At 39.7% G+C, this 12,238-nt stretch overlaps 2 protein-coding genes across 19 annotated transcripts in view; both read left to right on the top strand.

Moving 5' to 3' along the window:
* Positions 1-3,537, top strand: part of zmp:0000001200 (dedicator of cytokinesis protein 9) — a 71,873-nt gene extending 68,336 nt beyond the window's left edge. For 17 of the 18 annotated variants that reach the window (XM_031858411.1, XM_031858404.1, XM_031858401.1 and 14 more), the window contains 4 exons: positions 255-445; positions 548-648; positions 743-881; positions 2,322-3,537. In XM_031858411.1, coding sequence (XP_031714271.1) covers positions 255-445; positions 548-648; positions 743-881; positions 2,322-2,447 — 557 coding nt within the window. In that variant the 3' untranslated portion in view covers positions 2,448-3,537. Of the gene's footprint in view, positions 1-254; positions 446-547; positions 649-742; positions 882-1,043; positions 1,052-2,321 lie in introns of all 18 variants that reach the window. The other variant, XM_031858408.1, reaches the window with a different exon arrangement.
* A 136-nt stretch (positions 3,538-3,673) lies between these two features.
* Positions 3,674-11,821, top strand: slc15a1a (solute carrier family 15 member 1a). Its single transcript, XM_031858416.1, has 23 exons — positions 3,674-3,788; positions 4,001-4,041; positions 4,486-4,573; positions 4,746-4,887; positions 5,553-5,672; positions 5,779-5,878; positions 7,509-7,599; positions 7,726-7,809; positions 7,911-7,993; positions 8,095-8,181; positions 8,276-8,365; positions 8,451-8,495; positions 8,589-8,621; positions 8,717-8,805; positions 9,320-9,401; positions 9,496-9,615; positions 9,764-9,907; positions 9,993-10,039; positions 10,265-10,372; positions 10,468-10,579; positions 10,920-11,057; positions 11,223-11,330; positions 11,479-11,821. Exons 1-23 carry the CDS (start codon positions 3,782-3,784, stop codon positions 11,725-11,727), a joined length of 2,208 nt encoding a protein of 735 aa, XP_031714276.1. The 5' UTR covers positions 3,674-3,781; the 3' UTR covers positions 11,728-11,821.
* The last annotated feature ends 417 nt before the right edge of the window (positions 11,822-12,238 follow it).

Here is a 12,238-nt window from a genome sequence, read left to right as displayed (position 1 = left end):
CTGAACGTGTAAACTGTTTGTCAAGGGCCTTTCCTAATCCTAATCACAGTTATATTGTTTTGTGGTGTAAAAGATCCAAAGGTTCAACCTTGCATTCTTATCTTTATTATCTGAGAGCTTTGAAAAGATGCACGGTACACATGTGAGTGGCTCCTGAGCTGTAAAACTCAGAAAAGCACATGCAAGGAGAAAATAATTCATAAACTAAGAGGCCAGCTGTTCACCCTCCTCCTCTTCATGTTTCTGTCCCCCAGCCACACATTGTTTCCCCTACGTAAAGAAACGTATCGCAGTGATGTATCAACACCACACTGATCTGAGCCCCATCGAGGTGGCCATCGATGAGATGAGCAAGAAGGTGGCCGAGATCAAACAGCTTTGCTCCTCCAGTGAGGTGGACATGATCCGTCTGCAGCTCAAACTACAGGGCAGCATCAGCGTCCAGGTTCCTGCTTTGAATTTTGCAAAAACATATACACACATACACCCACTCCCATACCTAATGAAATGATCACAGACATGACACGACTCCTACGTCTTCCCTCAGGTAAATGCAGGACCACTAGCATACGCTCGAGCTTTTCTGGACGATGCGAGCGCCAAGAAGAATCCTGATAACAAGGTCAAACAGCTGAAAGAGGTCTTCAGGTGAGATGAGCTGTCGATAGCTTACAATGTGTGTACTAATCTATTTTTGTGTAATTCTCCTTTAATACGTCTTAACGCTTTGCTTTTTGAGCAGGCATTTTGTGGAGGCATGTGGCCACGGTTTAGGTATCAATGAGCGACTGATCAAAGAGGACCAACAGGAGTATCACGATGAGATGAAAGCCAACTATAGAGACCTAGCGAAAGAGCTGTCCATCATCATGCATGAGCAAGTGAGTATCAGTGTAATTACATTCTGCATTACTAATGTTACAACGGTAATCTGCTGAGACGTGTTTTTGCCTGTGTGCGTGCCATTAAGTAACTGATAACGATTGATAACATGCTCTTTGATAACACCATTCTCTGTTTCTCCCTTGTGCTGACATGAACAGATTGGATGGTAATGCAAAAACCACCAGTATGTACTAAAGACTGAGTTGTTAATTGTTGATCCAGCCAGACAAAAAACATCTGTCCTCAGATATTAGCCAAAATGTTATTGCTTTAAGATTGTCAAACCGTTACAACCCTGATGTTACAGGGATACATGCAGGAAACAGGAAGCTGCTAAAGCTAAGGTCCATCTCTTGACCTTAAAATAGATTGGCAAAGTTAACTGATCGTATCACAGGCGGGCCTTATCTTTATATCTATTGCAAAACGTAAAACCCAACTGTTCTCCCTCTACACTGGATGCAGCGGCTGTCTAGACCAACAATCACTAATCTCTTTTAGATTGCTGACATGTATTTTTTCTGCATGTGTGTAAAGTATGTATGCATGTACATATACGTTTGTATGTGTATTTGTATTCACATGCATCTGAATGTGTGTGCTTATGTATTTACATGTTTCTGTATGTGCTTACATACACAAATATTTCTTATACTTTGAAGGATTTCTTTTGTTGATGTTACAAGGATTGGTTGTTTTTACTTATTTTTTTCTGTATCTAATCTTCATAAAAGGGGTTCTGAGACTCCACCTTAAAAGTTTGACGTTTTGATTTGCTTTCTTGCTGAGAGTTATATGTGATGATTGATACTACTCTCATTTCTGTATGGTAAATACACATCTAGAGACAGTACAGAAAGGAGATGGTGCACTGAGAGTCAGTTTCTTGTTTCGTCCCATAGTCACCAAAGTACACATTGGACCCATTTTTCACAACACACACATCTTCTGAACAGTCTGACATTTTGATCTCATTTTTCAGAGAGATAAATCAGGAGGACAATTAACTTTGTTCGAGACGCTTTCTCTGTCTCCTCCACAGACTCTCAGGAGATTTGGCAACTAACATACATGAAAACCCGAGCTAACACATTTTCGTAAAGCTTAATATGGTTGTTAGCTGTGTAAATGTAATGTGTACGTAAATGCAAATAGTGGGAAAACTATTTGCCAGACCGAGACAGCCAAGCTTTCAAGTTTCCACCTGTTTCCAGATTGTATGCTAAGCTAAGCTAACCTGCTGCTGGCTGTAGCTTCATATTAACTGCACATTAACTTCTCATGTGTGTGGTATCGATCTTCTCATTTAACTCTCAGCAAGAAAAAGTAAAACTATCCCTATAAATAAGGGCTTCACTTGGCAGTAATTAGGGTACTAAGCAATCCAAGATGGTATCATAAATAGTTGTGAATATCTCATTCTTCTTCACTTCCAGATCAGTCCTGTGGAAGATGGCATGAAGAGCGTTCTCCCAGACTCGCTTCAAATCTTTAACGCCATCAGCGGCACGCCAACCAGTGCCACTATCCACGGCATCCCCAGCTCTTCCTCTGTGGTATGATGCCGGCAGGGGTTAGCCTTGAACTTGGCGCCCTCTACACTCGCCAACCAGGCATGCCGGTGACGCCATATTGTCGCCAATAAACCCGATCCTCCTTCTCTTCAGTCAGCTCAAAGGGAAACTGACAAAAGCACAGACAACTCTGACCACCTCTCACCTTTCTCAGTGAACAATGACCCAGGCACTGGACCTATTTAATGATTACACGGCATGGTAACTGTGCTGGATGTCTGTGACAGAGGAGGATCTGAGGAGGATCCTGGGACCAGAGAGTGGATCATGCAGGAGAGATGAGAGACGTTGCAGACTTTGGACAGACATAATGCTTCACCTGTTTCTACCTGAAAAGACTGGTTTTCCATGGACACTCCTCTTGTGATCTTTAATATGCATGTCATTACATTACAGCCACCACCTTCCCAACAGCCCATTTTTGTTTATTTTGATAATGTTTCACATTGTGTTTTTGTATGTACAGTATTCCACTTTTATAAGCCACTGTATTGATGTGTCGATGAACAGTATATGCTGCAAACGTTGACGCTCGTCTCCCTGTACATGAAGTTATATTTCTACTAAATGGCGTCCTATGACTCATGTTAGCATTCAACCTTAAATCACTTCAATGTCTTAGAATGGGAGCGTTTTTAAATATTTAAAGCCATTGCTTACAAAAAATATATTCCAAGTTGTTTATTAATGTATATAAAATGAGGAGTGTGTGCAATATTTGCAAAGTATCTTGCTGTATGGGGCTCATACACTGTAAAGAGGATGTTGACCTTCTTGCCAAAGCGATGAGGTGTCGAACCAAACACTACGCCGACTGTGGATTTAATATAAAGCTTTTACCATTTTAGTGTTCATTATAATTGTTTTATATTTGGGCAGCAAGGTATTTTTTTTTTAATTTAACACAAAGTCACTGTTCTGCTGTAAACAGAGATGTTCCCTAATGCTTATCTTTTAAATAAAACACACTAATTTCTCTGCACTTTTACTCATGAATCCTTATTTTCATTCCACATTTATTAAAGTTTATTCTTGTGTTTATTCTTACAATTAGTTTGGTTGTGGAGTTCTCTGAAATTAATACTTTTTATGAGGTGTCTGGGACTGAACATAGCTGACTCTGTATCTCCTATATCTCATGTTCCCACCCATCATAAAAGCAACACGGTCAGCAGTGGGGACGACAGATCAAGGTGCTAATAAGAAGCAATATTACGGAAACACTCCTCGAGTGAAGGATCAATTATCAACTGCTCCCTGCAGGAATCTCAAAGGAATATCAAACTACAGTAGAAGTCAAGCAGCAGCTTCACTCAAACAGTATGACCGGTGAGTTGGCAAACATTTGCTTTTTATCTGTTCTCATTTAAATCAGAAGCAAATATTCCAGTGCAGAAAGTGCAGACGCCTGAAAGACAAGTCAGACCAGACATTGGGAGAAAGATATTTGTTTTTAAATGGAGGTAGTCTGTGGGCAACTGCCTTTCTCTCTATTTATGAAATGGAGCCAGTTATTTAAACTGAAATTGTCATGTGCGCAGATAACGAGGATCCCAAGAAACGGAAGGAGAGCAAAGGGACGGTAATGCACTTAATTAATTTGATTCATTGAACGTTCATGCAGTCAGTTTTTGATTTATAATTGTTCATTGAGACTCCATAGGGATAACAAAGCAACCATCTCAATATGCCCTTCACTGTATTACTGCTATAAGTTACTGAATACCAAGCACTACTGAGGGCAAATTTCTTAGGTTGTTGTATTTTATTTGAGTTTTTCCATTGAATGCTACTTTATACCTGCACTTTTTACTCCGCTGTATTTATTTCACATGTATTTTCTTAAACTAATAAAATATGCTCCACCTGATGTTGATCCGATAATGTAATAGAACACGGACAGGGACCATTCTGCTTAATGAGCTTCATTTTGATACTCAAAGTACATTTTGTTGCCTGCGATATGATCTAAAATCTGCCTCCACTGCTGCTGAACACCACGCTGATGCTTTTTTTGATCCATCAGAGCAAAGAGTTGTGCGGTTACCCGCTCAGCATCTTCTTCATAGTTGTGAATGAGTTCTGCGAGAGGTTCTCCTACTATGGCATGCGAGGTGAGAACACTGAGTTGTGTAACATTGACCATGTGATTATTTTTGTAACCATGATGATAAAACCACATCATTAAACTCATTTATTTATTGACAGTGATGGTTTTGGAAAAAAAACAGATGATGATATACTGTCAAATAAGAAGAAGCTTACGTTTTCTCTGCCTGTTCACAGCGGTCCTGGTGCTGTATTTCAAGTACTTCTTGCGCTGGGACGATGACTTGGCCACCTCCATCTACCACGTCTTTGTGGCTCTCTGCTACCTGACCCCCATCCTTGGGGCCATTGTGGCTGACTCCTGGCTGGGGAAGTTCAAGTGAGTTTAATTATTTTGTCATTAAACGTGTGCAAGTAGTTAGAGGGTGATTATCTCTCAGTGGTGAAAAGTAACAAGAAGGCCTACTGTACTTAAAGTTACTACGAGGAACTTTTGATTGTTTGTGACACACTCTCAATTAATTACTGATGCCTCTGTATGACCTACATACGTGAACAAGACCACCAGCGGGAAGACTGGCTATTTTTATATAGTTGCCTGCTGCTCAGCTGGTCCCTGCTGAGAGCCAACACCAAGCTGCTGGAAGCCGAGGCAGTATTGTTGAGTCCACTGCAAGGGAGGGAGGTACAGGAGAACCAGAATCAGGGCTGAGCGGGGCAGACTGTCAGACCGTGCTGTAGTAAAATGGGAGGTTATCTAAAGGAAATCTGGTGCAAGGAAACACTACCATTTTTTTTCCACAGGGACCGCCAAAATCAACACAAAAATGAAAGTTCCTTGTAGTGGCCTTGTAGGAATTGGAGTAGTATATCCCTTTTTTTAAATTCGGAAGGAAATGTTTCTACTCAACTACATTTGTACAGATAGTTAATCTTTACTTTTTAGATTCATATTTGAGATTAAAAGACATATGATAAGAAACAATTCTCTCCTTCACAGTAGTTATTACACTGCTGCTATCTCTTTCCTTCTTCACCTTACAGGACTATCATCTACTTGTCCGTCGTCTATGCGATCGGCCAGGTTACGATGGCTGTCAGCGCAATCCATGACATCACTGACACGGACAGAGATGGGACACCAGACAACATTACCTTTCATGTGTGGGTTTCTGTTTTACTAGCCAAATAATTGAGTTGTGAGCTTTCGGCAGGCAGTTTGCATCACGTATTTCGACAGACTCATGCACATGTTCCTCTTCACATTTAGCGTGTTGTCCATGGTGGGTCTCTTCCTCATCGCTTTGGGCACTGGTGGCATCAAACCTTGTGTTGCTGCCTTTGGTGGAGACCAATTCGGTGATCATCAGGTTAGAACAGTCTTCTTCTTCTATAATGTTTAAGCTTTGGTTGTGACAATGACATTGTTCTTTATCGCATGTCATCCATCTTTTCTCTCCCCTTATTCCTGTCTCCTCTCTACTATCCACTCTCAAAACATAGTCCCCTAAATAGCTATAACAACACTAAGAGTCTACAGCAATGCTGAGAGGCTGTTCTTTGGCACAGCAGAAGGAATTAATTTAGACATAAACCAAAGTATTTGGTAAATTAGATTTCATGATGGCACTAGATGAAAAGTTAAAGGAGACCTCCACCAATTTTACACATCAAAGTTAGTTCACAGGTGTTGGAGACTACTACTGCAAGTGAATAACAGTTGTAAATGCCTCAAGTGATGTCACTTGAGTCAAAGTCGGTTGGGTCGGAAGACTAAAAGTATGAAAACTACAAAAATCTGGGGGAGTCGAGTTAGAAAGAACTGAGCTTACCAGATCTGTAGTGTGTTCGCTATACCTTAATGAATTGAGCTTGATCGCCTTTGTAATGGAGATTTCATACCCCTTCGGTCTTCCCCTGTCTAAGTGGGTAAAGGACCCAACTTAGTGGCTGGATATTACATGTTATCTATACATGTTTAATTGAATCACTAGGTATTGTTAGGCTAAATGTTGTCTGTCAATTGTTTGATCCAGGCTAGGCTGAGATTTCGTTGTAGACGACAGTTTGATGCTTTGACTGCACTGCAGCAGCCTCCCACTCAAGCTATCTATCCATAGTAACTCACCAGCATCATTCAGCAATTTACCAAACTGACAGTGAAAATTCCCGCATCATGTGCCTCATATAAGATCTGGATTCTTCTGGTAATTAGTTTGCATGCTTTTTGGCATTGTCCTGTTTCTCTCCTTATCTGCAATTCTTTCCCCCAAAAGGGGGCACGGCCTTGGTAATTGGCGCTTGATGAAACAATGCCTGTCATGTGTATCTCTGTTTGAGGCTACTGGTTCGGGGATGCAAGCATAATACAGCACAATACAGCCAAATCTCCGACTAAAATGTTGACAGTCAAGGTGCATTGTGAGTAAAGCAGGCGCCAGGTTTTGACAAGGAAGTTACTGCTACTTGATACTTTTTCAAGTACCAAAATTGGAAAATAATCAGCAAATTGGCTATTATACGTTCAAACTGTCCATCTGGAATCTAACAATGCTAATTCAGTGGAGTATTCCTTTAAAGTTTAAAGGAATCAAAGTTACTACAGGGGCACATGGATGAGTGTACTAAATTCATCGCAATCCATTCAAAATTTGTCAAGACATTTCACTCAAGATCACACCTCAACTCATGGTGGCACCAGAGGAAAAATCAGCAAATCACCTTTAGTGTTCATCCTCTGGAGACCATCACTGTATGTACACATTTCTGTGATAAACAATATTACTTCGAGGAGTTTTTTTTTTTTACTTTAGTCTTGACCAAAGTGGTGGGCTGACGCACTGACATTGCTATCCTTGTGTCGCAAAACTTTGGTTGTATCACTTAATATAATAAACAAAGATATCAATCAGTTTCAAATTGGTTACACATTATATTCAGCATTGCACAACATGCATGCAACAGAAGGTAGAAGTTCACTGACTGTATTTCTCTGTGCAGGAAAAGCAAAGGAGAACGTTCTTCTCTGTGTTCTACCTTTGCATCAATGGTGGGAGTCTCCTGTCAACCATTATCACTCCAATCCTGAGAGGTACATGTGAACAGGACATAAGGTCTATGACAAACCATGCCATAAGCATGAGCGCACACGTAATAACAGTCCTTGAGTATGAGTCAAATCTGAATTGTAATGACAGTTGTTTGTCCCAATCTGCAGCTCAGAGCTGTGGCATCTACAGTCAGCAGAAGTGTTATTCCCTGGCCTTCGGCGTTCCTGCAGCACTAATGATGGTTGCACTTGGTATGTCTAAATAATTTGGAGAATATAAAGCAGAAATGTAAAGATTTGGTACATATTACTGTGCACTGATAATGATGTTGTGTCTGTGATGCCCCTTACAGTGGTGTTTATCATTGGTAGCGGTATGTACTACAAAGCTGAACCACAGGGAAACATCATGCTTGATGTGTGTAAATGTATTGGGGTGAGTCTGGTTTACACCATTTGCATCAACACATTCCGTATTAACAACAGTTGATCGAGGTGTTTCTAAAAACATATTTTATCCTTAACATTCTTCTTCAGTTTGCCATTAAGAACCGCTACAAGCACATAAGCAGTCAATACCCAAAGAAGCAGCACTGGATGGACTGGGCTGAAGATAAATATACTGTACGTTTCACGTTACTTAATTCTCTAAAGTTTCTAACAAGCTGCTTCATCAGTGGAATGACAGCAGTTGATTTTCCCTCTGTCTGTGCTGTAGAAACTCCTCATTGCTCAAATCAAAATGGTGCTGAGGGTCCTCTTTTTATACATCCCACTCCCGATGTTCTGGACCCTGTTTGACCAAAAGGTATTGAAAAGTTACCCGTACCTTAGAAATGCAACATCACTGGCTGACAGTGGAAGCTGTGCTTTACTCTGCATCTCTATTAAAGGGTTCTAGATGGACTTTGCAAGCCACCAATATGAATGGGAACTTTGTAAGTTTGATGATAAACCAACTATTAGTATATTTTAATTATCTAATTTGTTTACAATGTGTTCATGTTTTAATAACGTATTTGTGTCTGCAGGGGCTACTTGTTATACAGCCTGATCAGATGCAGGTGAGTTCAAATAATTGTATCATGTTAGCGTGGACCGACAGATGTACTGCGCTTTATTTGAGAAAATTCTCACTGTGCGATTTATGTTTTTGAAGACTGTAAACCCCATCCTGATCCTGACACTGGTGCCTATCATGGACAGCTTAGTCTACCCTCTGATCAAAAAGTGTGGCCTGAACTTTACGTAAGTACTGCTGGAACTCAGTGAGTCAGCGTTGGGGCTTAATACCTGGCCTTGGTCCCTTGGCCCCTTATTTGGTTATTAAATAACTTACAAAACCTACAATCTGCTCGATGTAGCTTTATACTTAGCGTCTGGCTTTGAGATTGGTATCGATCATTTCCATCCAACTCTCGGCACAATAGCAAATTAGGCGGATTTCTCAAAATGTCAAACTATTCCTTTAGCTGCTCAACAGTGGAACATAATGCTGTGAGTGAACAAGCAGCATTGTCAGAGTGTTCAACTACAAAAGCTGATGTGTTTTTTCAAAACTAAATTTTGTAGCGAAAAGGCTGATTATTTATACAAGACCAGTGTAATTTTACACAGTCTGATCAGGCCCATATTTTGATGTTGTTGATGTCAAAAATGCTGATATTACAGTCATAAATAATTTTTAAAGATAGACATTTGGTGATGTAATTCTCTCACATTTTGTAAAAACCAGTAACAGGATTTAATGTTACTTCAACAGACCTCTGAAAAGAATGACAGTGGGGATGATGATGGCAGCTATAGCTTTTGTCTGCGCTGCTTTGGTTCAGATTGAAATTGATGTAAGTAACGATTGTGTTCATCTCCTCATACACTGTAGAATGCACATTTTACAGTTCAGGGAATAATTTATTTTAAAACTCACTGAAATTTCAGAAAACATTACCCACCTTCCCATCAGCCTCTCAGAGTCAGTTGAAATTACTTAACATGGGCAGTAACCCAGTGACGGTTGAGCTGCCTGGCATCGATCCTCTTGTACTTCCTGCAGCTCAGGTATGTCCTTATACAATAACAAAAAACTTCTACAATTTTGAGATTCATGCAAGTTTTAAATTCTGTTGCATGCAAGCCAAAACACCACTGTCTATGTGCACACATTCCTAGCCCAATGATCGCACAGTTTTACATTTTTTTTTTGCAGGCCAGTGATGAATTCTTCACATTTGACGCAGAAAGTATCAGCATGTTAATAGGCAGCCCTCCAGTGGTGAAAAATATTTCCTTAGCTAAAGGAAAGCGAAAAACGCTTCTCATGACCTCAAACATCACTGACAACTGGATGTTGGTGAGTTAGAAGCACAAAATAATATCAATGAAGACACACAAGAGGCCATTTAAGTTCAATTAATCAACATTTGTCGTTTCCTCAGACGAATGATGTGATTTCCAAGCCACAAGAAGGCAACAATGCAGTCCGGTAAGTTGATACAAATGTTTAAACTGCTAACAAATATGCAATTAATTGATTAATTGACCAACTGAAAATTAATCATTGCCGTTTTTAGTCTCTTATCAGGTAAAAATCACACAGTTGTAACCCCAATCTTTGTCTGCAGATTAACTGGTTGAAAATAAAGGGATTCCATACATTGGTTTTACTGACTGTTTTTACATTTTCTGGCTGAATATGTTCCCATTTCAGATTCATAAATGGAATGAATACAGCAGTGAATGTGTCAACTCCTGCAGCTGCCTTTGGAGTAATTGAGTCATTTGATTATTCCAACTACTCCCAAATAAGTAATGGAAAGTAAGGATTTTTCATCTTGACAGAAATCAATACTGTTTTTCTATACTAGAATCATTATTTCATGCAAACACTAATTTTTCTTTTCTAATGATCAGGTCCATCTTCACCATACAGAATGGGTCACAGTCATGTGAATACAGCAGGGACTTTGGATTTGGAAGTTCATATACCTTCTTTATACCCAGCACTTTGGTCATTGGACCTAATGTAAGTTTCTTAAAGCTCTTTTTGGAAAATATTAAGCCTTTATAATGTAATTGAAACTACATTTTTGTGACCTGTTTTTAAAGATTTGCTTCTTAAGAAGGCAGGGATGGGCTTGGGGCTAAGTGTCACAGACATGGTCGGGAGGTTTGGATTAATGCATTTTTGGTTTTGGTCTTTTCATGGGAATTTCATGATTATATGAAAAATACAGAATGAGCTAGCCTATATACACATGCTCATTTTTATGCTCAAAATCAAAATCCATCCAGCTACCTTCTTTTCAGTCACACACGTTGAGAAACACCATCCTAAAGTGAACTATTGTGATTATTTGTTTCAGTGTCAGGAGTCTGTTACTGTGACAGAAGACATCAAGCCCAACACAGTACACATGGCTCTCCAGATCCCGCAGTACTTCTTCATAACTGTTGGTGAAGTGATGTTTTCTGTTACTGGTCTGGAGTTCTCCTACTCACAGGTAAAATTGTATACACATTTTCACACCTCATCTCAGTGATGCACAATCAAAGAAGTTGCAGGACACAGAAAATGAGAATATTTGATTCTGTTAGTCTTTGATAATAGTTCTGTTTTCTTTGTTTTGGGCTAAATTCATCTTGTGTACTTCTTTTGTGTCTTCAAGGCACCTAGTAACATGAAAGCGGTGCTGCAAGCAGGCTGGTTGTTTACTGTTGCTGTGGGTAACTTCATTGTTCTGATCGTGGCTGAGGTTGCAAAGCTTCCCAAACAGGTAAAAAAGAAAAGAAAAGACTAATTAAACTCAAAACGAAACCTCAGTGACTCAAAGTGACACCATACCTCGAGTGGACGTGTCTGACATGTTTTTGTGTGACAGTGACCATTAATACCACGTTTGTCTTTCTCCTTCTCTTTCAAAGTGGGCAGAATACATCCTATTTGCCTCTCTCTTGGTTGTAGTGTGTTTTATCTTCTCCATCATGGCGCATTACTACACCTACATCGACCCTGCAGAAATTGAGGCCCAGTTCACTAAGAAGGTTAATGAAGATGATGATGAGGAGGATGATAAGTGCAAGCTACAGAAGGCGCAGCTCGAGATGGTCAAGAAAGACTCCATTAAAAGTCACGAAGATGAAGATGATACAGGCAAACAGACCAATATGTGAACATTTATATCTGATGTCCACACGAGGTAGAATATACTTTCATGCTGCCAGTGTTGTGTTGTGTTGTGTATGTGTGTGTGTGTGTGTGTGTGTGTGAGTGTTTTAAATATTTTGTATTATAATGCCCAAATGACTGGTGAGCAAGGCACACAAAGTTCCCTATTCAGTACAACAAATTCATAGAATGTTATCTGTAGTACTAAAACGACAAAGACTGATGAACCATTTATATATCGTTGGATTTAATTGCTCTTTTGTATTTATGTGCAAGTTATGTTCAAGCACACAATAAAAATAATTATGTTAGTGTTTTTTCCCACTCACAATTCTTGTCTTGAGATATTTTGCCCAAAATCGATGAGCATGTCATTGTTATATATAGCACTCTACCAAACTGATATCAAATCTCCAAAATATACTTGACTGATGTCAGGCCACCAACTGAGCTGTGAGCTCTTAAACTGGTAAAAAAAAAAAAAAAAGTGGTTTTCATGAGTGTGAAAGTTCTACA

Source organism: Anarrhichthys ocellatus, unplaced genomic scaffold, assembly GCF_004355925.1.
Source record: "Anarrhichthys ocellatus isolate YVR2014 unplaced genomic scaffold, GSC_Weel_1.0 scaffold20, whole genome shotgun sequence".
In the NCBI taxonomy this organism is placed as follows: Eukaryota; Metazoa; Chordata; class Actinopteri; order Perciformes; family Anarhichadidae; genus Anarrhichthys; species Anarrhichthys ocellatus.
This window is presented reverse-complemented; position numbering and strand designations above follow the sequence as displayed.